At 40.4% G+C, this 27,445-nt stretch overlaps 2 protein-coding genes across 2 annotated transcripts in view; both read right to left on the bottom strand.

The window, feature by feature from the left end:
- The window catches only part of LOC102209392 (kinesin-like protein KIF23), a 12,265-nt gene extending 7,652 nt beyond the window's left edge, over positions 1 to 4,613 (bottom strand). Inside the window, exons 1-8 of the mRNA XM_013913569.1 lie at positions 4,406 to 4,613; positions 3,774 to 3,840; positions 2,978 to 3,106; positions 2,613 to 2,718; positions 2,334 to 2,470; positions 2,131 to 2,243; positions 1,829 to 1,999; positions 1,108 to 1,224 (exon numbers count right to left, since the gene is read on the bottom strand). Of these exons, the coding sequence (XP_013769023.1) occupies positions 1,108 to 1,224; positions 1,829 to 1,999; positions 2,131 to 2,243; positions 2,334 to 2,470; positions 2,613 to 2,718; positions 2,978 to 3,106; positions 3,774 to 3,840; positions 4,406 to 4,419 (854 nt within the window). The 5' untranslated portion in view covers positions 4,420 to 4,613. The remainder of the gene's footprint in view (positions 1 to 1,107; positions 1,225 to 1,828; positions 2,000 to 2,130; positions 2,244 to 2,333; positions 2,471 to 2,612; positions 2,719 to 2,977; positions 3,107 to 3,773; positions 3,841 to 4,405) is intronic.
- A 3,341-nt stretch (positions 4,614 to 7,954) lies between these two features.
- LOC102209100 (membrane progestin receptor gamma-B) lies at positions 7,955 to 16,138 on the bottom strand. The gene is made up of 8 exons (XM_005744010.1): positions 16,059 to 16,138; positions 15,689 to 15,816; positions 12,659 to 12,864; positions 12,284 to 12,410; positions 11,142 to 11,186; positions 10,192 to 10,288; positions 9,037 to 9,181; positions 7,955 to 8,229 (listed from the first exon to the last, which is right to left on the bottom strand). The coding sequence occupies exons 1-8, from the start codon at positions 16,110 to 16,112 to the stop codon at positions 7,955 to 7,957; spliced, it is 1,077 nt and encodes a 358-aa protein (XP_005744067.1). The 5' UTR covers positions 16,113 to 16,138.
- Between the last annotated feature and the right edge of the window lie 11,307 nt (positions 16,139 to 27,445).

The raw sequence follows: 27,445 nt of genomic DNA, 5'->3' as shown, positions 1-27,445 counted from the left end.
CCACTACGGAGGACATTTTTTAAACACTTCAATACTATACTAAAAAGGTTAGAATTAAGCATACTATGTTTTAATGTGTTATTAAGAGCCTTATCTAAAATATGCTAACATTTATAGCCAAAAATTGCTCAATGAAAAGTTTTATGCACTTACTTTTGTTCTCCCCATAAAATGTGCTTGCAGCGATGGCCGCCATGTTCCTTGATTAAAAAACTCAAGTTCCCAAAGGCCCACCCCTTTACATTTGGTATCATTGGAAAACCCTAAATGCCCTCTGTAGATTCCAAAAGGAGGTAATTCTGTAGTATGCAGTGGATGGGAGATATTCAGGTTTAGAAAGGTCCTCTACAGAGGACAAATTTGCATTGCTGGTAGTCAGGAGGATGTCTGCAGGAAGCTCAAAATTGTTCTGCTGTACATCAGCAATCCCAGCATGGCACAAACATTGTAAAATCTAAGTCACTGCTCTCCATTTACATGCAATATAGAAACTCTTTTAAAGCTTATATTTTACAAAAAAAATAATTTCAGATTTCAATTTATATGATGAGTTTTCCCACTTTGCCTCATTCCATTCTTTTAATTAGCTTTGGCCTGCCCAAAAAAAGATGGCAGCATTTCTGGATTATGTTCAAATATGGCTGCTTCTTTGCATGATAGGGCTTTAAACTGGATCTGTAGATGGCAGTGAAAAGTTGTTCTGAGCCTCTGCAGGGATTGTAACCACATAATAATGCCCATTTTTAATCCAGTGCCTTGTAGCGGCCCAGAAGTCATGGTCATCCAATACTGATTTTCAGCCCTATACCCTGCGCACAGAGATTCTGAATCTTTTGATGATATCAGGTACTGATGATAATGATATTCAGCCCATCTTTACTTTTTCAGCCAAATATCATAATTAGTTGCAAAGTCTTCCTCCAGCTGGTTGTTTCTAGTACCACTTACTTTATTGTTTTTTACATTTTACTCAGCATCTGTACTCTTTTCAAACTCATAAGAACTGTTTGATTTAAATATTTCACCAATTTCCATCATAAGAAAAAACAAACACACAGACACAACACTGTTTAAAATGTTTCAACACATTCAAGTTCTGACTTCTACTCACCCTTCCAGAAGACTTCAAAAGCTTCCTCTGTTGATTTTACCTCCACCTCTGTGCAGCCAGCCACATACATGTTATGATTCTGATCTTCTCGTAGAATTTTAGATTGAGGTGGTCTACAACAAATTCAAAATATTTCTAAGCAAGCACCAGTGAGGTAACGCAATTACATGTTGGTATAGTAAGCAAAGCAGCAAAAGCCAGATGCCAAATAATTGTTAGCGCCATTATTTAAATAAAAAAAATAAAAAAATGCAATCTAGGAAGACATACACATTCATTTAGGGGTACAGACACATGCACACAGCATTTGCACAAAAGCAGCTTGAAATGTTTAAAGACACTGTTTCCTCTACAGAGACAGAGAGCCAATTGATTACAACGGCGGGAGAAAAAAAAAAAAAAAAAAAAAAAAACAAAACTGTAAGCTACACCTATGCTACAAACAGACGACTGGATTAATGGGAAGGGAATGCACTGATTACTTAAACAACTTATCAGCTACAGCCAAGTTATGCCTATGAAAAACAGTACTGTGTAATGCTATTTTACTGGCCACATACACATACTCATTGCTCCGCACAGGCGTGCTTCCCCCAAGCCACCTAACAAAAAACAGGGTTTTTACAAGTACAATTTGGTAGCTTTGTAGCTTTGTACACAGAGCTTTTTAACAAGACGTTATGTTTCAAAAGCATATGTTGATTTCTAATCTCTTACTTTGGTCTGATCGGGTCATACGGAGCATCTTCAAGGAGATCGTAGATGTAGTTGTTGTAGATCTCAGTGTAGGAAACAAACACACTGTAACAACCGTCTTCATCCACATTCTCTGATTTACAGGCCTCATCTGGACTGATCATATCTGCAAATTCCGGGTCAGGCTTCTGCCTAAAAAAAAGAAAAGAAGGTAAAAAGTAACCCAACAATGAAATGCAAACTTTAAACTCAAATGTCAACAGTGCTCGTGACCACCATGAAAGTATAAAGTGCAGAGTGGACTAAAATGACTCCTTAGCTACCTAGAAGATGGCGTTTTGGGCACTGCCTGCTGACTGTCTCGCTTCTGCCTCTCGAGGAGAGCATCAACTTGACTCTGGATCTCCATGCCATTTTTATCATCTGGTTTGAACACCTGAAGAGGTTTAAAACAAATATTCGGTAATTTCAGTAAATGCCTCACTCTGCAAAAAAACAAAACAAAAACAAAACTGTTCAGTCTTACAAATCTTTTAGCCTGAAAGGGTCCGATGCTGTTGAAGATCATGTCTAGAGAACGGGGGAGAAGACCACCTTCCCCAGGTGAGCCAGTCATAGTGAAGGTCTTACCACTTCCAGTAACACCATACGTAAACAACAGACCTGTGGTGAACGTAGGTAGGATATTGCAACATCACAGTAAAGCAACTCTCACAGAGACTCACACAGAAAACCAGCACGGCAAACTAGCAGTAATCTTTTGGCAAGTCTTCAAAGTACACATTACACATGTCACGTGACTTACCATTTTTACAGTGAATTAGATCCTCTACCAGCGGCTTGGCAACATCCTCAAACAACTCCAACTGAGTGGTGTTAATACCGAATACTTTCTTAAAGGAGTACTGTGTCTGAAAGGTAAACAAACAAGAACATACATCAATGGTATTAAGAAGAATAGAGACAATAATAGCAGTTATTATAATGTATGAAATCGCTGTCGAAAAAAGTCTTTGGTAGCAGCTTTCAGGTATTTGCTGGGTTCAGTATTGTTTTGTGATTTTCAGCACAGTCTAACAGTGACAAACTGAGCTCATGAAAAGGGGGGGGGGGAATACTAATCAAGTATGAGTGGCCAGCTTGTTTTACATTTTTATAAAACACACTTACCTCCTTGTATTCCCCATTTCGGTTAGCTTTAAGGCCATCAGGAGCATGCAGCTGAATGGTGGTGCTGCTGATCATCTCAACACAGCATTCTTCATCCTCTGATCCAAGGGGCCGTATACGGCAGTACACCTACAATAAATGTTGTTTTTTATAAAAGCTCATTGTTTGTCGCCCACGCAGGACCAATTTGTCTGGAGACCCTACTAGAAACAAAACCCCTGTGATCACTGGAACACATAAAGCCCTCCACCATGATGGAGGGTAATTCACGGACATATATGGATTTGAAGTCTGTCTGTGAGCTTAAAACGGACAAAATTATTCAACAGGACTGTAACTAACAATTCTTTAGACTAGAAGATTTTAAGTCAATCAGTCACATGATTAACTGTTTAGTTTCTGAAACCCCAGAACACTGGGAAAATGTGTCAAGCTTTTCTAACTCAAGTCCAAGTAACAATCCAGTTTGCCATTTTGCTCAGTTAACAGTACAAATCCAAATATTCAGTTTACTAACAAATACGATAAGCAAGACAACAAATCTCAACAGTTAACTGGCATGGTCATAACAAAGGGCTCAAAAAGGTTGAAATAAGTCACCTTTTTCTCATTTTTGTTTGAAAAACAGCAATTATCTGTCACAAGCACTGGCAGCTGTAAAGAACTACATCGATCACCTTGTCTTGTCTGTGTTTACACAAAGCACTAAACTACAAAAAAAGAGGATTTGACAGTAATGGCTTCTCCATTAATTATACTTTAGTTTCATGAATAATGAGTAAATAAGTTCACTTACTCCCACAGGATCTCTCTCTGTGTTGGACGCCTTCTTTGGCCCAGGCCTCCGAGGAGTCTTCCCTTTGCTGGAAGTGTCAGTACAACACCAAACACATTATTTAGTTACGGAATAACCGACCTATCTTAACGTGTGTGTGTCTTGTGCGGTATTATGTAGAAACAGACGTGTGCTTAAAGTGCCAAACTACACAGTTAGACAGGGTAGGCGGAAGGTTAAAAAAAAACTGTCAGTGAGGGTCTGACGTGTATGATGAATGGAGTCTTCTTATGAATGGAGTCTTCCTATGAATTACGCTAACTAGCTAGCCAAGTTAGCTTCTCACTCGCTAACCACGGTAACGTAATTTTATTCCTTACTCGATATTATATTTTGAACGTTAAGCAAACCGAAGTCACGCTACCCTTTAGGTTTAAAAAAAAAGTGTAGGAAACACTGTCAGAAACAGCCGAGGAGTTGAATCTGAGCTTGGAAGCCAGTTGAGCAGTTACCAGACGCTTTTAGTTACGCGGCGATAATCTCAAAGCCCCCTTTTCAGAGAACAACCGTAAACTAACGTCATTTTAATACGTCTCTCATTTATAATGTGCTACCTGTTCACTGTTAGACGTGTAAACGATGATAATACTGACCCCGGTCTTTGCATTGTTTGTTTTGTGAACACCCTCTCCGCTGTTCTCACGAGCGCCTCTTTTCGATTTGAAAATTTCCCTCTTGTAAACGTTCTTCCAAAAATCTGAACTTCCAGCCAATCTCAATACTCTGCAGCGGAAGTCCCGCCTCCATCCTCTCCCCCTCCTAACTCCGTTACTAGCTCTGGATCAAACAGACAGGTCCGAAACTCTGGTAAGCTGTATTTTCACAAGTTTAGCATGACTTTCCTCTTCATTCCTATTTTTTAGAGCAATGTCGTAACATTTAACTTCTGTTTTATTGCTGAACTTTGAAACTAGTAATTAACCTTAATTAAATTACACCTGAGACGTTAAAGAAGGGGGACTTGGGTGACAATATATTAGAGTGACTATTTGGGGAAATAACTCGTTTTTCTAATTAATCTGCAATTAATTAGTTCGACAGTTTATTTTTTCCAACACTTCAGTGAGTCGTCTAAGCGTCAGACACCTGCCTGATCTCCTGTATTCTGTTACATTTTATACCCAATGCCCCCCCTATTTTAGTGCAATCTGTTTATTTGGTTGAAGAATTACACAAACGGTAGATAAAGGTTGCATTTATATTGGAATATATTGTAGTAGGCCTCACTGGGTCTCTTTATTATGGAAAAATGTTGACACGATGCAAACTCCTTTCGGGTACTGGCATTATAAGGGTGACCAGATGTTACAATTTTGTGGGACAGCACAGCATTTTGGTCCCCTCATTCCACCCTCTGAGTCAAAGTCTCTTATTTTGATTGGCTGTAGTATACAAAAATTAGCAGTACATGGCAGACACTTTTCTAAAATTTGGCCTTTAATGGCTGTGAAGAAAGCAGAAAGGCTTTCTTCATGGGTCATTTGCAGGATAACATGTCATTTTCTGACCAAAATAAATATGAATATCATGGAAGTTACCACATGTGAAATGCAACAAGACTGGAAAAGTGCTTATAAGTGTGTGAAGTCAGTGAAAGTCAGTTTCCAGTGCTTTTCCCAAGTTATCATTGTTTTCAGTTTCACACAGGAGAGGATCATGATATGGAGTGACCAAATAGTACAGGTGGGATACAGTGTGTGGTGGGGCGTGGCCTGTGGTGCCGTGCAGAGGAGGCGGACGCACCTGCACGGCATCCGCAATCACGCCCCGCCGAATTAAACATTGTACTGGGTCCTGTGGTTGGCGTTGTTGTTGTGGTGATGTTGAGCGGGCAGCGGGAGAGCTGCAGCTCTACGTGTATTGTGAACAGCAACCATCCAGTATTAATAAAGAATGGTTAAAATGCCACTGGGTCTGCCATGGTTGTTTACACAGTGTTATTGCAAACATTCCCAGTTAAACATTGGCAGTATACATTTATTCAATAAGAAAGTTAATGGATAAATCATTTTTACATTGTATAAAGTTATAAAATGAGCTTGTCACTGAAACCTGCCAAATGTTGCCATAAGAGGGAGTCAGTCTACTATAAGTCTGTTTGAATGGGTCCTTGGAAATCACCTATCTGTTATTGGGCACAAAGACAGAAATCCACGTTTAGCTCTCACATATGGAAAAGAAATAGAAAAAACTTATAAAAGACTTGCATCAGATGTGGCCTACTTCATATAGTGAATCATATAAGGCTTATATGATTTACTCAGGAAAGTGGTCACTTTCATATATTATTTTACTAAGTATCCAAAACATACAAGTTTCATTTATATAATTTTTCTAGGGATCTTATATCTGTTTTCACTCTTGTATGCTTTTCATACAAGTTTCACACAAGACAGATACACACTTTATAAGATTTATATATATCTTTTCCATATGGGTTATGCTCAGTAACAGTCCTGTTCTATCGGTATATAACCAGAAAACAACCAACTGACAGGCAGTTGAGTCGAGTCCCCTCGAGTTGTGCAGACTGATCAGAATCAGAGAAACTTTGTTAATCCCAGAAAAGAATGCTACTGTGAATTGTCACAGCAGTATGTGTGGGTCTGACCCAAGTGGATGAACTAAAGAGAGTGATAGCAGCAGGAAGGAACGAACTCCTGCGTTGTTCCCTCAGACAGCAAGGTTGAAGGAATCTGTTGCTGAAACTGCTCTTCAGATTGTCCAGTGTGTTATGAAGAAGGTGGGAGTCATTTTCCATGATTGCCAGCAGTCTTGGCGACATGTTGGCATGTCTGCATTTCGAAATTAGACAGCAGTGGTTGGCAACCCTTTGAAAATCTCTCTGAGAGTGATTCCAGCCAGTCTAACTCAGGCTACAAGTGTTTGCAGAAAAGTTGCCTCTTATCAGACGACCTGTGCAATTACCTTGGGATCAAAAGTGGTTGTGACTGTAAAACATCCACAACCTCTGGGTAACCATTTAGTCACCACAAGTTGCAATCAGTGTTAGCAGGCCATTTTTTGTAGATGCAAGCAAGGTTGCTGTCCTGCTTTTGCTCACATGACTCCGCCCATATGAATACTATGTATTCGGCCCTCACATTTGACCTGCATAGCTTACATCTGTTTATTCTTTTAGGTTGGACACTCCAGGCCTCACATGTCTCACACTCATACTCATATATTTCTCTCAGACAAACAAACTGTTTGTCCCACATTTAGTTTGTTGGGATCTGGTCACCCTGTTATAGGATGTAAATACTTGTAGGATAAACACTAATGTGCCAGCATTATGCAACAGGATGCTCCTAATTAAAATAAAAGGGACACAGACAATCGTAGTTTACAGTTTATATGAAAAACTCATAATAAATAACTTTGTTCTTAAATACTCTGTTTTGTAATCCAGGAAAATGTAACACCAGAAACATCAGACATTCTGAGGGAAATAAATGACTCAGAGGACATCAGCTCTGTGCTCAGTGACCACACTGTCAGTCTATTAAGCTGAAGTTTAAACTAAAAAAAAACAACATCTGATCTCCCTGAACAAAACTGCTTCATTTGTTTGATGTGCATTATTTGACTGATGTCACATTTAACTTAACGGCAGTCATGAGAAACATGAAAAGGCACATTGTCAGTTCAGCATCAAAACCTGCAATTGAAAGGGAAAAAACGGTATTTTACATAGTTTTTGTTCCCTGCAGTCTCTTCATACACCACAAGTGTGGAAATCGGAGAAGCGAAAAGATAAACACACATGCGCTGCCTCGTAATGTAGCTAACCTGCTACATTTGTAGCTTCATGTAGAAACAGGTTTCCTCAGAAACATTTAAAAGTCGTTACATATTATGAAACTTAACAAACACGTTGTTAATTTTCATGCTATGTTTGTGTACCTTGCACCTATATTTTCAGCCTATCAGCACAGCAGCAGGCATCTCATTGATAATTAAAGGCCAAATGCAACCGTGATTCATTTAAACATCATGTCAGTTCCTCATCTGGTGCACCCTTCACTATGTTATACCATTTATATTACCCATAATGCAATTTCTTTAGTCTTGGGACCATATAAAGTGTATGATTTGGATGAGTTAAAGCCCTTTAAACCATGACCAATGAAGCTGGAGGTTCAGCTGTGGGGGCAGAGTTTGTCTTTCTTTGGTCCTCTACTGTACTTCTTGTCTTTGCAGACTGGGCCCAAGAGGAGAGGTAGGCTGTAGAGGAAGATGACAACCAAATTTAACACCACACAAAGCAGCGCCGGACCCACTGAGTTGGCAAATGTGATGGGGATTGAGTTTTCCACGAGCCAGGAACGGCGTATCGTCATGTCCTGCTCCATGGCCTGCATCTGGAAGTGGGTGCCGAGGATGGCGCACACATGGAAAAGCTGATGGCTGTGACCTGCAGAGGGAGCAGTTGATATGTGTTTGTTAAAGGAAAGAGGTAGACTGCAAACGTTCAGCACTGAGCAAATGATTCACATTGGAAACACAACATTAACACAGGATATGTGAAAAAACAGAGGTGATTATGCATTATTGTTGTAGCACAGCAGAGAGAATACTTTTTAATATCCACTTAATAAAGTGCAGTGCTGGAAAATGATTAAGTCAAACTAGTCAAACATTTGTTCAATGCTGGTTTGGTTTATAATTGAAGGATGTTTTTCCGTTGGAACTCTTTATGATCTTTTTGTCACTGATTAATTACCCCTTAGTGTTGGTGAATGCTTATTAACCTCACCTTAGGATCAGAAATTAGCATTAAAATTCACTTTATTTGAAGTACAAAAACCATAAAGACGTGAAAGTCACAGACTTATTCCAAAAAAATAGCCAAAACAAATGACTTATAATAAATAGTACATTGACCATTCAAAAAGGCTAAAAAAATTTCATGCTGAAGGAAAAGACAAGAAATGCAGCACAATACAGCGATGCAGAGAGCATTTTTAACGTAATCTTTGCCAACAAAGAGACAGTAGTTAAAGTTCTTTCATGGATCTCTGCTTTCAGTAGCTTGTAAATGTCTCCTTTGTCTGTCTTCCTTTTAGTGCTGAGCAGGTTGTGTACAGTGGTTTACTTTGGGGGTTTTTGTGAAACACTATGTACAGCTAAGAGGAACCGGCGATAACGCTCTATCAGTAAACAGGCCGAAAAAGCTAAACATGCTAATAATTATAAAGAGTGCTCGTCAGATCTGGTTTACCTATGAAGTCGAAGCTTCCGGGTGCCAGGCGCTCGGGTAAATGGGTGGCAAACAGAAAAGCAGTGAGAAAAGCCAGGGTGATGTGGTAGTAGTGGAGGATGTTGGTAGCGTTATCTGTACAGCCCTCCCCTTTACACAGGAACACCTGCGAACACGACAGCACAATCGCTTTTAACTTCAATGGTTAAATAGCCGATGACTGTTTTTTACTTTAACACCCCAAAATTTCTTAATGAGGGTCAAACTCTCTGCATCTGCCAGTGGAGCTGCTTTCATGCCATAAACGCAGATTGAGAAAAAAACAAGAGTATTTTTTCACATTTATGATATTTATGATATTGTTTTCATCATAAATGTTAAACGCATGTATCTAAACAGGGAGCTAATTGGTTGTAAAGTATTCAGGTGGGTTCCAAACATGAGCAATTGGCTTCTGCTTTGTAAGTCTTTCAAAGAAAATACTCGGCTCCTCTTGATATACACTGAAGGGGTTACGTCATTTTATAGAAGGTTACCGCCTTCAATAAAAGGAGTTTATTGTTTTATGATATAATAAAATATTTTCTTCAGGGGTTAGTGATTTTTATCTGTTTATTATGCCCTTTTCTGTAGTAGCTGTGGATTTTACCATGTAACATACATAATTTTAGATTATTATACCAAGGATGCAGCAATATATTGAATATGTATTGGAATATTAGCCCCGTACTATATAGCTTCTGTGTAGCCATCTACTGATGCTATTTGCCAACGTTTTTCTGTTGTTTCGCGTCAGTGTTTGCTGGCTAAACTTTCAAAGGCAGTGTGATGATAAAATTAACTTCTGCATAACTTGTGTAAGGGAAATAATTGTTATTTTTTGTTTATTTAAAGCAGCAACAGCTTTAAAGTTAAATCTGAGGTAGCGTTGATAGCTAAGTTATACAAATGGAAGTGGAACATTGAGCGCCAGGGTCAAAAACCCTTAAAAAATGCTGTGTTTTTTGGTGTAGCAAAGAAGTTTGAAGATGATACTCGCACAGAAAATTACAAACACACACATGCTTTCAGTCTGTTACCTATTGTATGGTTACCTCTCTAGAACTAACCGCATATTTTGCTTTATAGTGTTTCAGGTGTGTCTTGTGAGGCAAGTGGATGTTTAAAGTGCCTTACCCGGTAGAACAGAGGAATGTTGTCAAACAGGTAAGGGTAGGCAAAGGCTATGACTCTAAGACATTTGCTAAACTTTGGACTCTGGTACTCAGGGAATCTGGAGGGGAAAAAAAGAAAGAAAGGTATTTTCAGTGGAGGAAGCTCTACAGAAACAGAAACAGAATCATCATCGATAATGAAAACATTATGTAAGAACTGATTATTAACCTGCTACATTTTTCAAACAGAACATAAATTAAAATGGAATTACAGCTGAAAACAGCTTGAATGAGCCAGAAATGATAATAAAACAAATCTTTCTTTAAACAACTCAAAATATAAATACACGCAAATATATTAAAATTTACGAAGCATGTGGACCATGAAATGTTTTCTGAGCAGCACGTTAATGCAGTGCACGCTCCTTCCTATTGTTGCGTGAAGCCAGGATTGACTTTGAGTCAGTGAGTCAGGCTGGTACAGAACACGTTTAGCTGCCCTGTGTGTCAGCTCCTCCAACCTGCTCCAATTGAAACTGTGCTTGGAGTCAGTCAGCGTTCAGGGCTGGTCCGTATAGTTACAGTCTCGCCTCTGTCAGTGCGCCCCAGGGTGTCTGTGGCTATAATGTAGCTTGCCATCACCAGTGTGTGAATGTGTGGATGACAGGTTGTGTAAAGCGCTTTGGGGCCCTTAGGGACTAGAAAAGCGCTATACAAATACAGGCCATTTACCACGCCATTTACAGATACATAACAACAGTTGTGTTAAGAAGCAAGTTGCTCAATTGCACCTTCGAAATTCCATTCACCTACTGTGGTGTGTCCGAAGACTTGTCAATACTTTAAATAGATGACTCGCATGTTTTACGTAGGCACCTTGCATTTAAATAATGACAATGTAATGAAAAATACAGTTCAGAGGACGATAAACGAGACGGAGGAGCAGATTGTTAGCAAATACGTTTTGTTTACCTCTTAATGATGTCGTGATTATACTGTAGAAATGGTAAGCCAAGCCTTAGCGGTGGGAGAGATAAGTGAAAGAACAATCATTAGCTAGACCAAGCCAACATTTTCCAGTACATAAAGGTAATAAATATGATTATTGCTGTAAATGGAAAACGTGGAAAAGTGAATACTGTGTTTTGCCTCTTATGATCAAAGCAAGCTTGACATTTTCCAAGAGTTCTGATTTGCAGTCGCTGAGAATGATCTAGATTTTGATGTAAGCCACGCCCACCATTGTGCTCTACCAGACACGGTGCTCAGGCTGTTTGACAAGATTTACGTGACTCATGTACTCAAGTACAACCTCGAGATACAAAGACGACAAATATTTGTTAGTTGTCACATTACAATGTTGTCCTGGACCAGGTTCTCCCAACTGCTATAAACATATTTTCCTTCTTATTAGTTCAGCTGGAGTTGAAACACTGACTGCGTAACTGTATGCTTCCTAGAAAGTGTTACTGTGCTAATGACGACACGATAACATGCATGTTCGCCTATACAGCGTTATGTATAGCATGGGAAAAGGAAAAAGCATTTAGTGTGTTATTATGAGAAGATGCAAATGTTAGATCTTAACTGAATTTCTCAGAGGACTCCTCTAAAGCTTTCCATTTCAAAGTTTCACCCACAGCTGGAGCTTTAAATGGGCAAAAACTTTTAGATCAAACACACAGTCACACAGGCTAAAAAGGACCTGCAGCATGTTTGTGCTCAGTTCTGCACCATGCACCCGCAAAAAAAAGCTTTACTGTTGTTAGTTTTATTGTATCTGCACTCTTATGCAATGGAGAGGTTCTATCCTGTTTCCCCCCCCTTCATTTTCATACACAGTGAGGCACTTATATTTTATTCATCTTGCATAAGATGAGCTTTTAGATTTTAGATTGGCTTGAATCAGTTAAAAATTGATTCTGAGCTGGGGACGTAATGTTTTTTTCAGTTGGAAAATTTTGTTAAAAGCACAAAGTGAAGCCATCTGCTGTTAAGAAGGCTCGCATGTTAAATTGCATAGTACAGACACCTCGTCTTGCATAATAAAAGCATAAATCTAGGATAGGAACAGCATCAGCAGTAGGGATGTAAAAGTCATTTTTTCTGCTTACCTGGAGTAGCATGCTAGGATGGTGCAGATGACGGTGTTGAACACAGTGATGGTGATGTAGGACTGGTGGAAGGAGCTGTTCACCCACTTGTCGGGGAAAATGTAAGCTGAATAGACGATCGCTGAGCCTGCAGCCGAGCACACCATAAGCATGAAAATCTAGTCTTCCAGCACTCCATAATTCCATTAAAATCTGACCTGGAAAACTACCATAAGTTTAGACTGCGCCTGAACTTTAGAAAAGGGAATCCACATTGGTTTCACTGAACATGTAGTGGACCCACTACTGTGCAGTGGACGTCCCTGCCCCTTTCGAGTAGAAGTACAAATTCACCCATCGTGTATCTTCCTCGAACAGCTTTTGTTTTTCACTTACCCAGGCTGTAGAAACTGATAGAGCCATAGTCAAAAAAGAAGCAGATGTGGCGTGCCCGCACTGACATGGTGCTGAAGGTGTGAGCGCAGCTCGACGCCAGTGGATAAATGCAGCAGGTGAACAGGAAGATCACCATGGGCCAGGTGAAGGAGTCCTGCCACGCTTTCTGCATCAGCACCACCGTTACTAGTTTCCATAGGAAGTACCTGCCGGGAGAAAAACTGGGTTGATGAAATCAGAATGGATGTAGCACATGCTTATGACAGATGCGTCTAGTTATAAGGAGTATTTAGTAGTTTTAATTCGTTTAGTTTTGGAGTGTGATTATTTGATGGTGTACTCAGAACAAAAAGGGCTGTGTGCACAGACAGACTGCAGGAAGAAGAAACGGAGAAACACGATGCACGTGCTTTCATACGGGAAGGTCTAATGAATAGTTTGATGGTATGATATAAATCGAATGCTGTGGCTTTTATAGTCACCAAATCAATGCTGCTGAACAAACATGGCAGATTTTCCAGCCGTGGCAAACAGAGCTCTGAGTCTGTTTAGGGTGACACTTTAGGTGGGGTTTTCCTTTCATTCGTCAGACATGGAAAAGGTTAATTATTAACTAAAGAGCACTGTAGCTAACTGATAATTATAAGGTTAAAAAATAATCTGGCAGTCAAAGCTGAAAGACGCGCATCGATGACTAAACCCAACTTCTATCATTGCTCTGTTTTGTTAGTAAGCTGCTCAGCGCTGAATTCACTGTGGTCATACCATTTGTGGTCACGTATAAATATGAAATAATATACTCTATATGTCAGCTGTGAGCACAGTAAACACACGTTGGCTCCCATGTTTCACACGGCTTTCTGTACAACCACTGAATGTCATTTTTCACATTTCTGTTTGCTGAAGGATTAAAGAACCACAAAGCAAAGTCTCAAGGACTACGAGGTGACATCCCAGCTGTTTCCCCTTCAAGTCTGTACTCTGCGCTATGCTGTCTAGCTCCATATTTTATACACAGACCTGAGAGTCAAACTTTTCCTCAAGGCAAGAAAGCTAATAAGTGTTTAAGTGTCCAGAAGTATTAACTGGAGCCGGAACGTCCAGCTGGCTCCGTGCTTTGAAGCGACACAGCAACATTAAGGAGGCCAGAAAACCTACATATAATAGCAGAAAGTTGTATGTAGCACCTATCAGTGTAGAAAAAGTACTTTATTACTCAGAAAATGATGTATTTGGCAGTTACCTCTGCAGCTGACTTGACTTTCCAAACACTTTTATCCTATCATGAGGATATTGTATTGCCTTGTGTATTGCAGTCACTGCCTCGACTTCTCAGAGCGCCTCACTAACAAATCAACATTACTCGTGCTTTTCCCATCACCGAGCAGTTAACTAATTGTGGCAGTTTATGCAAAAGTCTTCAGCACAGATCTGCTCATTACTACCTAGGTCTACATAGAGCCCCTGGACACCAACACCCATGTGTCCTTTGCTTATCTGAACACAAAGACACTCACAACCACCCATGCAATCGAAGGAAGGAAGTGCAGAGCGACTACTGGGAAAAGAAGCCTCTGAAGTACCTTTAAATCCTTACACAACAAGAACAGCATCGAGACGTTAGCTACAGAGCTGCCACAAGTCATGGACAGAGTCACGTTTGTCAAAGAGACAGAGAGGAATCGCAAGTTTAGGAGGCCGAGGAGCCAAAACTACTTTAGAAAAGAGTCCTCGGTATTTTTCTTTGTACACCTTTACTTCTGTTTGTTAGTCATGCAAACTCTTACGTTGGGTTTATCGTTGTGCTAACTGACAGGCTTTAAACTGGACAGGCTTAAATTACTGCACACAGTCGTCAGACTGGATTCCTTATCGCAGTTTTCAGATTTTAGTAATTCCCTCACGTAACGCACTGCCTAATCAGTGTAGCTCATGCTGAAACCACATCTACACTTGAGTCTTGAGTATAAAAAAGGACATTAAGTCTCCATCATAACTATGCTCAAATAGAAAAATGAAAGGTTTTCTGTAAATGCCAGGATGAATGATGATGAGCTAACTAGATTTAATGAGTTACTGATCAACTTTACAAATTTGAAAACTTCTTTGTCTGTTGTCTGGAAAGCTTTGTAATCCTCCTTCGTCCCAAATAGTCACAAATTTTGGTCAACAGGACAGTGCTGATAATGAATTGTGTAAACACAAACAGGCTCATATTAAGATTGAGCATCGTCATACGCAAAATGACAGTGACAGGGAGGCACGGTGATGGGGGACCCGCATCGTTGCTAAAATCACAACAAACATCTGTGTATATTCAGTCCTCGTGTTACGTAAGTCGGTGCAAACAGATGCTGCTGAAGCTGCAGGTCCCGTGAGCCTTTTGATCTCCATTCTGTGAAAACTGGCCACACTACTTTTACATTATTATTTTTTTTGTATTAGTACTGTAACGTGCCACTGATCCTCTGCCATCTGTTGAACTCCATCAAGACGTGCACATAACATGAATTCCAAGCACACTGTACTGATAGAGGTGATGAGACTTAGGTCCGACTGCAGAAAATGCCACGAAGGTATAAGGTAAATATTCAAAGAAAATTCTAGAAAACTTCGAGTCCTACGAGCTTTACAAGATGTGCAAGATTCCTTCTTTCATGAATCCGACCAGGCTGGTCAGGAGGGAGTGTAAAATCACGTACACTCTTCTCTGCTTTAAAAAGCTGCTTCTCTGCTGCCCCTTTATTGTCAGCACAGCCGGGAGCACTGCTTTTCTGCTCGGCTTTGCTTCTGTATTAATATTTTTATTTAGTAAACGGAGAAAATAGTAGAAAGACTTCACTAACTATGATGTAAGACTGTACTTGATCGCTCAGCTGTCACCTCGTGTACAAACCAGACCACCTGCCAGCTGAATCTAAATTCTGTCAGGTGTGTCGCATGTTGTCAATCTTTCCAAGCGCACAGCAGGGGGGTGAAAACAACTTTGCAGTGAAAGAAAAACAAGAGAAAAAAAATTGTCAGCTGTACCAGGTGGGCAGAAAATGGGTCCAGATATTGAGCGTCTCATTGGTCATCTGGAAGAGGCTCAGGATGCAGTCGGTGGCTGAGCTCCGGGGGTGCCGGTACCCAGTAATAATGCCGTCCTCATGGAAAACCTCAATGAAGAAACACTTGCAGTTAGTGCTCTGCCCAAATGTGAGAAGACCAATTTTGTTTTCACCTCTTCTGAGAGTTTAACAAAGAATGCATGACTAGGACTTCTCAAATATAAAAGCGGTTTGTTTCTTTTTCAACATTTTGCATGTTTGAGTTTTGTCTTTGAAATTTTTTCTTTTTTCAAATTTCTAGCACTTATAAAAAGCGAAAAATTTTAAAGATTGAGTGAAGGTAAACTTACTTTGGGCACTTGATTGATGGTGAAGACTCGTGGCAATTTGATGAGGCTGAGCATGACTATGGCAAGGTGCTGCTGTCTGAGAGGCGAGCTTAACTGAAGCTATAAGCCGGGTGTGTCTCCGTCTTTTATAAGGTTTGCGTTGTCATGCTGTTCTCAAGGTTCCTCCCCTATCGTGTCCTCCCTCTTCAAACCCAACGAGAATTTCCAGTGTACCTGTGCCACTCCTACTCCTGCTGTCTCTCTGGAGGCAGAGGGTATGCACACACAGGTGTATGCTCACATAAACAGACACATACACACACCTGCTGCTTGGCCACAAAAAAAAAGTTTGACAAGACTGGACCAAAATTACTCATGTCACAGCGACATTAGCGTTATGAAACAAAGCTATTGTTATTTTGTAATTGCGTAACACTCCTGTGGCAAAGACAGTCTGCCCAGTAAGGCAGGTTTTGCAACGGAGGACAATATTTTTAGACAGAAGTTCAGAGTTTCAGGCCAGATAAGGCTGACATCATGAATGTAGGGTGTAAATCGGCCTGGCAGAAAAGTCAACAGAGTTCCTTTCACGCACTTTCCTGCTCGCCTCCCTGTTAAACTGACATGTCACCATCTACCCTCCACCTCCCCACCCCCAAACCGACATCAGCCGTCACGCCCGGTAGAGACGGCCGAGCCCAGTCGGACCTCCCCGGGCCTGTTATCTTGTTCAAACTCTGAAGCAATGAAAGCAAACATGTCTCACTGCTCCTGCAGAATTAGGAAGGGGAAAGTAGGATAAGCCTTTTTATGTGGCTTGTTAGATCCTTTGTGTTGCACATGAGAGAGAAAATCAATTTGGTTCTTTTTTCTTTTTCTATTTTCAATTTGGCGAAATAATTTTAAATCACGAAAGAGTTTTTGATCTGAGTAAAACTACAATAATCATCGAGCTGTTATAAAAAATGTCATGCTGGCTTAAGAATAGACACCAAGTTAATCATCCATCTGGTTTTATTCCTCTAATCCTTGATATCAAGCTTCTGTTTTCACATTCCTTCAAACTATTCTGGACCTGTTTTGTTTTAAATATACACAAAGTCCCTTAAACCACTCGATCTTGTACTGTTCTCCAAACCATCACTATTGCACCCTCAGTGATCCACCTTTTCCGTGTTGGGTTGTGAGCTGCAGCTCAGTGCCATGAACTAACGCGTGCACTGCAATGGAGCACCTTGGGATTTCATTCCGCGTTCCCTCAGAGGAGCAGAGCTGCCAGAGCAACATCTCGAGTTGAAAATCCACCAACAGGAGCTGCTCGTCTCACCGGGAGTTTGGCTTGGCTCGAGGTCAGTTACAGTTAAAGTGTGAGTTAATATGTAAGTATTTAAGAGTTTTAGGGCCAACAGTATAAACAAAGTCAAGTGCAGAGGGTTATGACTTAGAGGAGAGAAAAACAAGGTTATTTGTAGGACACCCCAAAGCACACCCCAGTGAGAGCGAATTCATGGTCTCCCTGCGGAGTGAAGAGAGAAACGGACGAAACATGATGTCTGAATTTTATAATTACACCTCATTTTTTTGTTTTAATATAATTATACTCATAAACTTGACTTGAGTTATTCAATACAAGGGAGGAAAAAACACAATGAGAAAACAAATTTCCAGAAGTTTCTGCTCACACTCATCCAGCTTTACTGATGGGTGTGGTTGACACACAGGACAACACATTTCACGCGCTAGCTTAATCCTGAACGGTACAGGCTAATGGAAAATTTCTTGTGGCAATGTTGTGGTTGAATCTGCACAGACGAACAAAATCTTCTACAGTGTTGTTTTGGTTTTTGTACTTACAGTAACTACAAAGTACTGGTACTGTCCAGTTTTACAGTATTTTTTCCTCTTCAGTGAGTCACAAATCGAATTAAATGAAGTGTATTTAATTTGATTACCTCCATCTATAAGTCATCTGCGCAAAATCATGTTGCAGCATGTCTCATTTAGCACACGGTTACTGTGAGGAAGTGAACAAGGAGGCGCAGGAAATTGTAGCTGTGTACGCTCTGCCCTGGAGAGCACAAAGACTTCATTTAGAAGTGTTGCTATGATTATACTTTAACTGATGTGAAGATGTGATGTGGGTTTTTTTCAGTGTTTGTGTGAACAAGAATACGGTTGACATTTAACTAGCAACAAGCCAGTGAGGCGAATCACAACAAAAGCTGAAACCCCCACCATCATGCTGTAATTTAAACTGAATTCATGCTAAATGAACATGATTAAGGCCCTGTTTAGTGTTGGGACAGGTGTTTTTAAACATTTAAAGTACTGAAACATCATGAAATAACTTCTTCATGAGATCACAGAAGAAAACTGCGTTGCCACGTTGTTAGCTATACCCGTTCCACTGCTTGTTAACGCAAATGTTTAAGTAGCCAATCACATGGCGGCAACTTGGTGTATCAACTGATTTTTTGAACATGACAATGAGTTTAACAGCTCAGCAGATAATACTTTTATTAATATTAACATCATATCTCCTTATCTCAGCAGATTTAAGTCTAATAGAGCGCCGTGGGATGTAGTTGAAAGGGAGTTTGTACTGTAATTTTTACAGTGGGAGCCTGTTATAGTACAAAAACTTTAAAATAACAAATAGAGCTGGGAGTACTTTACTGTAATTTAACAGGGTGATTTCTTATGGTGTGTCTGAAAACATTTGCACGCTGTAAAAAGATTTTATCGCAGTGTCTCTACCACTTCCTGCTGTTTATCAGCTGACAGAGTCTGCACCGAACCTGTTGCCTCATATACCGTCTGCCCACTGTTTCATTAGTTTTTCTTACCACTGCAAGGCCTTCACCCTATGACATCCAGCAAATCTCAAACCACCTTCTCATATTACAGGAATAATTAACAACAGGCAACAGCAACAAGCCAGTAAGCAAGCCTCAAAGACCCGCTGCTCTTATACACATTAAATACACTCCTTGCATTTTAAAATTTGTTTCTTAATCTTGAATGTTTAACAAATAAGACGTATTATTAATGACAGCATTAGTAGTAATAAACTGGATTTTTAGCTTCCAGCTGATACCTGGTTTAGTTATTTTGGTATCGCAGAGCTGACTGAAAAATTATATTGGTGAATATTGCTCCTGTACAGACAGGTGAGTTGGTGGAATCTCTGTTGTTATTACTACTTACTATGTACAATGCCATGAAAAAGCCCCCTCCTCTCGTTTCTTCTTCTTCTTCTTTTTTAAAATGATTATATTAGACAAAGATAACCTGAGTGAACATAAAATGGAAATGATTGCTGCAAGACAAATCACTTAAATAGAATCTGTTTGAAATGGGACTAAGATCTCAAAAAGCAACACATCATGCCACGATCTACAGAAACAACTAAGAAACAAAGTCAGTGACATCTACAGTCAAGGGTCAAAAGTCATTTCTAGGGCTTTGGGACTACAGTGAATCAAAGGGAGAGCAATCAATTACAAATGGAGAAACCATGAAACAGTGGTGAACCTGCCCAGGAGAGGCTGGCCTACCAAAATCAGTGCAGCGATGACTCATGCAGGAGGCTGGCAAAGAACCCAGAACAATATCTGAAGAACTGCAGGCCTCACATGCCTCAGGTAAGTTCCACAGTCATGAATCAACAATAAAACAAAATGGACAAAAATGTCAGGAATGGCATTCAAGTAGAAAATCACTTCTGACCAAAATGAACACAAAGACTTTGTCTGTGAAGGTTCTCAGTCATCCAGGTCATCGTAGTCAAAGGAGACCCAGCAACACGCTCAGACAAAAACTGGTTCACCCGAAAGACAAAACGCCAAAACACAGACTTAACAATGTGGTGTATGCTGTACAGTGCAGCGAGGAATGCTCAGACCTCTACATTGGAGAGACCAAACAGCCACTTCACAAGCGCATGGCACAACACAGAAGAGCCACCTCCACAGGACAAGACTCAGCAGTCCATCTGCATCTTAAGGATAAAGGACACTCTTTCGAGGATGCCAATGTTCACATTTTGGACAGAGAGGACAGATGGTTTGAAAGAGGAGTGAAAGAGTGAAATGAAGGAGTGAAATGTCCACTGTGAGCGACCATCTTTGAACAGAGGCGGTGGTTTACGACACCAACTCTCTGCCATCTATAATCCAGTTTTGAGATCCCTTCCCAGACGCCTTAACGCCCACTCACATCCTGGGACATCTGATCTCAGGAATTCGCATGATAAGGTGGGGCCAGGTTTCACAATGAACACACCGAAACTCTGGCTGATTGGGACCCACACCCAGTTTCACACCTTGGCTCAGGCGATTAGAGGATCATCAGGGGGTCCTTTTGTCCCTCTGTGGGGGGAAACTCCCACTAGGTTTATATCTGGGACTCTCCACCATTTGACCTTAGAACTGAAGAAGCTTCTCGGATGAGAGGTGAAACGTCTTCAAGTAACTTAAAGAAGTCCAGACGCTTTTCTTTGCAAGCTCCTTTGACAACACAAAGACTTGTCTCACATTTACCAGAAAACATCCTGATGATCGCTGAGACTTTTGGGAAAATATTCTGTGGGCTGATGAGGCAGAAGCTGAACTCTCTGGAAGGTTTGAGTCCCACCTCTGCGTAAAACTGATAGCATTTCAAAAAAAGAAAGAAAATCATAGAAACAGTCAAACATGGTGGTGGTAGTGTGATGGTCTGGGCTGTTTTGCTGCCTCAGGACTCGGAAGACTCGCTTTGGTAAATGGAACCATGAATTCTTCTACCAAAACATCTTGAAGGATAACATCCAGCCATCGGTTCATGCCCTGAAGCTCAAGCTCACTTGGTTTATGCAGCATGACTGAAAACACACCAACATGTACACCTCTGAATGGCTCAAAAAACAAACTGGCGTTTTTGTAGTAGCCTATTCAAAGTCATAACTGTAAATAGATGTGGTCCATCTAAAGCGCCAGGGAGAAGCTGTGATGGCAAAAAAAGAAACAGCTGGAGAAATGAGAGAAAATATAAACTGCAAATTTATTTTTAAATTTATAAAAATGGACTTTACTGCTACAAAAATGAAATAAAAATAGCCAAACAATCCTACATCTCCCAACAATGGTCTGTCTAATTCTAATATACATCAAACACCATCATTCATAAGTTCCCCTCACACTGACCAGCTGACGTGCAGTAAAAGAGCTGCGATATCGACTGAAGCGAAACATTAAGGTGATGACATATTAAAAGGATAAACTTGAGCTAATGAGCACAGAGACATAACAAAGGCATGATGATGATCCCATACAGGGTCACTGGAAGGTTTACTGAAAACGTGACTCGAATGCTGTGACCTTTACGTGCGTCAGTATTTGATGCCGGCTGAAGACTGTTATAGATGACTCTGATGTGTGAAACAGCTGTCTCCACCATCATCAGTCAAGCACTGTTTTAAGGATCATCTATAGAGAAATAATGCAAATGTGAAGAATCACTGATATGAGTGGATGGTAGCAGACAAGTGCATTTTACTTCACGGACACCCAAAATCAAAATAAGACTCTCTGTTAAATTGGCACTTGTAATTTCCCATCTTGCCACAAGGTGTCAGTGTTTTCCAAGAGAACCTGCTCCGCCGACCTCAGAAGGTTCTTCAGATGGTTGTGATGAATGTTTTCGTTTCTGTCTTTTCTGTTGTCAGAAGGTTTCTGCATTTTTATTTTGGATTCTTACCTTTGTTTTCCTCTTGGATTAATTAATTTGTCACTCAGTGCACAGCTACTTTTTTTTTTTTGGTTTTAACCTTATGTCACAGGGAATTAAAGCAGATCACTGTAGGGAGAGAAAGGTCTTCGTGTGCCACTAGCTCCTTTTATTGACTGTTAATGAGAAAAAGTAACAAGTTCGCTTCAGGCTAGAGCCCCCCTCCCTCTTCCCTCTCCCCTCTCCCCTCTCCCATGCAAGAGATGAACCTCCTGTGGCAAGCCCTGAATGTTCGTGTAACATCAGCACAACCACCGTGGAGCTCTCCTCGCATTAAGCATTCATTGAGTCATTGTTGCTGAGGCAAACATTGCCGTACTTAAGAGAAGTCGGTTTCTGCTTACTGCGGATGACTGCACAAATATTAAAATCAGTCTTCTCATTTTGATGGAAGAAAAAAAAAGATTAAAAAAAAAGTGAATTTAATTTTCAGCATCTTAAAGCCACCCTTCCACTGAGGTCATTTCTGATGAGGCTTCAGTGAACAGCAGATGGGTTAACTGAAGAGTCAGATGCATTTCTCAGGTCTTTGCCAGGTTTATTCTGATGACTTTCAGATACTGCTACAGACAGTTTTTTAGGCCTATCTCTTCTTCGTTTATTCTCAACTTGTCCCATTTTCTCATTTTTTTTAAGGACACACTGCAACAATGTTGATAATTAAAATTGTTTCTGTTATGTACAGTGTTGGGAAGGTTACTTTTCAAATGTATTCCACTACAGATTACAGAATACATGCCCCAAAATGTATTTTGTAACATATTCCGTTACATTACTCAATGAGAGTAACGTATTCTGAATACTTATATATTTTCATGCTTTTACAACATGAATGTACTATTGCTGTGTGATTTATTACTATTATTGAAGGTTACTCGCCATACCAATAGCAACTAGATTTTTAAATCTTAATATAAATGAGTAACAGTAGGTGGACATTAGGTAAGCCTCACTTTTTGCAGTGATCTCGTGTTGAAAACTATTCCACGCGTATATAAAACAGGTCCGCGGCCCCGAACCGTATCAAAGGGACCTCTGGCTCATACGTCGGGTTCCGTGTCGGGCTCGTAGCTGAAAACTAGCTTTACTTTGTTGTCTGGGTCAACTTTGCTAGCGAGAGACAGAGAAAGGCTACTCCAATATACTGTTTCGGAGGAAAACACGAACACAGTGTACAGTCGAGTGTTAATAGCTTGTTTACAGCTGGGCTGGTCAGGCACTCTTCTTGGCTGCAGTGGTTATTATTATATTTACATGCTTCCAGCTCCCGTTTCTGGTCGGTGACAACTGGTACTTTTTGATTCTCCTTGTTCTAATAATAACCAAAAATAGGAGGGCATAGCCTAACATATGAAACAGGAAAAGACTGCTGTGTAATCCATTTATTTCAACAAAGTAACTGTATTCTGAATATCACCTTTTTAAATGGTAACTGTATACAGTTACTCATATTTTGTATTTTAAATGCGTAACACCAGTACATGTATTCCGCTACTCCCCAGCACTGGTTATGTACACAACACTGGCTCAACCCTGGGTTCCATAGATCAGTGTCACACACAAAATCAAAAACCACTGAAAATGGAGTGAAAAAGCAGCAAATGTCTAAAACCTTCAGTTCGGATGTAGAACGAATGCTCCACATCCGAAGCCAGATATAAAAGTGAGGGTGCACAACACTATAAAGTACCTATAATACACACATTGACCAACTACAACATCAGAATGTTTGGTGCCTTTAAACAAGATGGTCCTTCGCTCAAGTAAAAGTAGCAATGCTACGAGATAGTTTCAAAACTTTAATCGTGCACTTGTAGTACAGATTAACTGCTGTTGTTACTACTACTCATAAATTATCATGAAAGCAGCTTTTATTGTTGTATTTGATGGAGGTGCCACTATTTTTATTAAGTGACAGGGAGTTCAACCTGTAACAATACATCATGTTTTTACAAGCACGGTTATAAAATTCACAGCTACACATAAGCGAACTGGCATTAAAAAATACACACAAGTACAAATAACATAGCAAGATACACATGTTACAATCAAACAATCATCTTCCTGCTTCACAGTTACCATTTTTAATAATAGTAGCGATTGTGTTCTGCTGATTCTGTGTTTTTTTGTGCGAGTGTCGGGGAATACAAAGAGACCAATCGGGCTGCTGTGCTGCAGCTGCTCAAAGACTCTGCTGCCTCCCTGGTGTTTTGGTTGATGAGGTGTAGTTTGTGTCTCCAAATGAGGAGCATGTGTGGCAGACAGCCCCCTGATACATTATTAATAGTTGCTAGACTCCAGGCGCTCTTTTCTTCCCTCTGTTGAATTTCAGACCTTCACAGCTTCTTCTTCTTCGCTCCGTCTAGAAACACTCCCACCACACACTTGCTTTTTCCCCCTCTGTACATCAGTGCATCATTTTCCTGTTTACCCTACCCCCTGCCGTCACCCCATCCCCTCATTGTTCTCCACCAGCTTCCATCTTCATACCTGACTCAGCTGCTGATTAGCAGCGAAGGCTTCTATTCTCTCGGCTGCGTAAACCAAAGTCTGTCAGCTTCTTATAAATGAGCAAAAAATAAAGCAATTACCTGGCTTAGAAACTGAAACAGTAGATTCATTTCATTCTACAGTAATGACTTCTTCTTTGTCTCTGGTGTTCTTTTAGTAGCGAGGATGAGGCCGAGCTGAATTTGACACACCGTCAGCTCAATAGCACAAATGAAACCAGATAAGAAGTGAAGTTGGGAAATGATTTGGCAGAGCGCAGGGAGAAACAGATTGCCTGACAACAGTAGGTAAAAGCTAATGAGGACTTCAAGGAACTTCAACAGTTTGGAACATGTGTTTCTTCTCTTTCAGAGAGCAGATCGATTGATTCTTTAGGAAAATCAACCTGGTTGTAGCTGGCTTACAGGGATGTGTTATATGTGTTATTTTGTGTTTAATTGTCTCAGTTTTTACAAAATAGTTTAAACTGAAACATGTTAATACATAGAAGGTTGAGATTTAGCATATTGGAAGGGCTAAGCTAGCTGTCCAGACCCATGAATTCTTCTTGCTAAGCTCGTTGGTTGTTGGTTGTAGCCTGATAGATCAATTAAATAACTATGAACGTAGCATGGTTGGAATATCCTGTAACCTAAATAACCACTAGTTATGTATGCAGTAGAGTGTCTCTGAATGCACATCGCACCTTGAAGCAGATGCCCAGCAGCAGAAGACCACACCGGGTGTCCTCCTGCCAGCTAAGAACAGGAAACTGAGGCTATAATTTGCAGAACCTCACAAAAATTGGACAACAGAAGAGTGGAAGAACACTGCCTGGTCTGATGAGTCCTGATATCCGCTCTATCATTCAGATAGTGGGATTGGAAGTGGACGTAAGCTTGGATCTGTCCTGCCTTTTATCAGTTGTCCAGTGGTGTAATGATGTGGGGGGTATTTTCTTGCAAGTATTTTCTTTCTTTCTCCATTTCAGGATCTATCCAAAACGTTGCTTCTGATCATCAGGATGTAGCGAGAAACAAGTAACGAGACACGTTTCTCCTCCTGAAAACGTCCAGATGAACAGACTCAACTTTTTGGGATTTCCTTACCTGGATGTTTGAGCATAAAGACATTTCAGGATCGAGTTTAAAACTCGATTACTTGTATTTAAGAGTGCCAATGGTTTGGGCCCCCATCATTGACAGAGTGTTTGTAACCCTACAGTCCTACCAGAGCACTGAGGTCTACTAAGCAGCTGTTTCGAGCTTAAACGCAGTGGTGATTGGAGCTTTTCAGTGGTGGCTCCTAATCTTTGGAACAACTTACCCTTTTTCCATGAGAGCTGCTGTCTCTCAAACATCATAAAGCATTTTTAAAAACCTGCTTATTCTTGCTTGTTTTTGAGCTTAGTGTTTGTATATTATTACGCAAACACGGTCTTTTTTACTGTATTTTTTGTTGATTTAGTGACTGTGTATTGTGTATATGTTGCAAACTTGTACAGCATTTGTTCTATAGAAATAAACTTTGACTTGTTGGAACTGAGCACCATTTAAATGCCAAAGCCTACCTGAGTATTGCTGACCACGTCCATCCCTTTATGACCACAGTGAACCCATCTTCCAGCAGACTAATACACCATGACACAAAGCTCAAATCACTTCAGTGTGGTTTCTTGAACATGACAATTGAGCACCTTTAGGATATCAGTAGATGGATCAGAATCTCCGAGTGCTGTTTCCAGCATATACAGAAGTATTTTGATCAACGTGTAAAAGACTAAAAACCCCGTGGAAGTTTTGAAGTTGCATTGTTGCATTGTTTCTGTTTTCTTTCAGCTCGATATTTCCACCTCCATTTCTTTTCTTTTCCCACCTCCCGTGAGAACCCAGACAACACACAAACAAATCCAATAACGCAGGGTTCAACGGTGTGTTAATTTCATCAAGTGGGTAAATTTATGGACACTATAAAGCCTGTGGCTTCTGGGCGCCAGAGTACCAAGTATTCACTGTAATTTTATCATGGGCATCTCAAAGGCATCTGAATGGCAGCAGAGGAGGTAGAAGAGGCTGATACAAAGGCTGTGAAGAGGCCGAGCTTATCGGGTTTATGTAGGGCTAATTACAGGACTGGGAGACAGACTCTCTGTCAGGAGGCACAGTAACATCATTAGCGTCAAGAAAAGAGGAGGAATGTGACGTGTGGGGTAGTGAGGGAGAAATTATCGGTGGATTGTATTAATGCCAAAAGGTAATGAAAAATGCAAGCGGGTGGCAGGAGATACAGTCCTTCTCAGGTGTCTGCGCTTTTTCACTGGATCAGAATAGCCTAATTAGGATTAATAATTAATCAGGATTGTTTTCCTTCCCAGCAGTTTCACAGAGACCGTGTTCAGTATGGATAAACTGTTTCTATAATACAGTCAGAAATGCCTGTCACCCATAATAATGTGTGAAGTTGAGTTAGAAATGTTCGAAAGAGCTCTGATACAAACAGCAACTTTACCAGAGGCGTCAGGTAAAGTCGTTCAAAGGAAAAGATCTGATCGGGTGTGGAGTGTCACTCAAAGTACCGAGAGGAGCCGAAGCGTCAGTTGACATGTACAATCTGGCACTGGAGTATATCTGGAATAACTGGGAACTAGTTAAAAGCCACTCAACCCTCTCTGATGACAGCGAATCAGAAATTAGAGATGTTAATACAGAGGATGGCAGAGCAGGTGGTTTGATTATGAGGCGCACAATTAAATTATACAGGAGGGTTTGTCATTAGACCCGAGCAGGCAGAAATGACATTAGTGGGGTGCAGGCTTGAGTGATGGACTAAATGGTTACACTGATGATCAAATCAATCCCGCTGGTCTGGTTTCACCTGAACAGAATTTTTCGTTGCGACTCAGTAATTCCAACTTAATTAGTTTCATGCTGGCATGCAGTGCTGCGAAAAAGTATTTGTCCACTTTCAGATTTCTTAGTTTTTTGTATATATGCCACATTTACATGTTTCAGATCATCAAATTCATTTCGATATTGGATAAAAAATTAAAAAAAACCTACAAAAACACAAAATGCAGTTTTTAAATGATGATTTCATGTATTAAGGGAAAAAAGTTACCCAAACCTACTTGTCCCTATGTGACAAAGTAGTTG

The sequence above is a fragment of the Pundamilia nyererei genome, unplaced genomic scaffold (assembly GCF_000239375.1).
Source record: "Pundamilia nyererei isolate P.nyererei 1_Seehausen unplaced genomic scaffold, PunNye1.0 scaffold00137, whole genome shotgun sequence".
Taxonomy (NCBI): domain Eukaryota; kingdom Metazoa; phylum Chordata; class Actinopteri; order Cichliformes; family Cichlidae; genus Pundamilia; species Pundamilia nyererei.
Note: the sequence above shows the minus strand (reverse complement) of the source record. Positions and strands in the feature narration are given on the sequence as shown.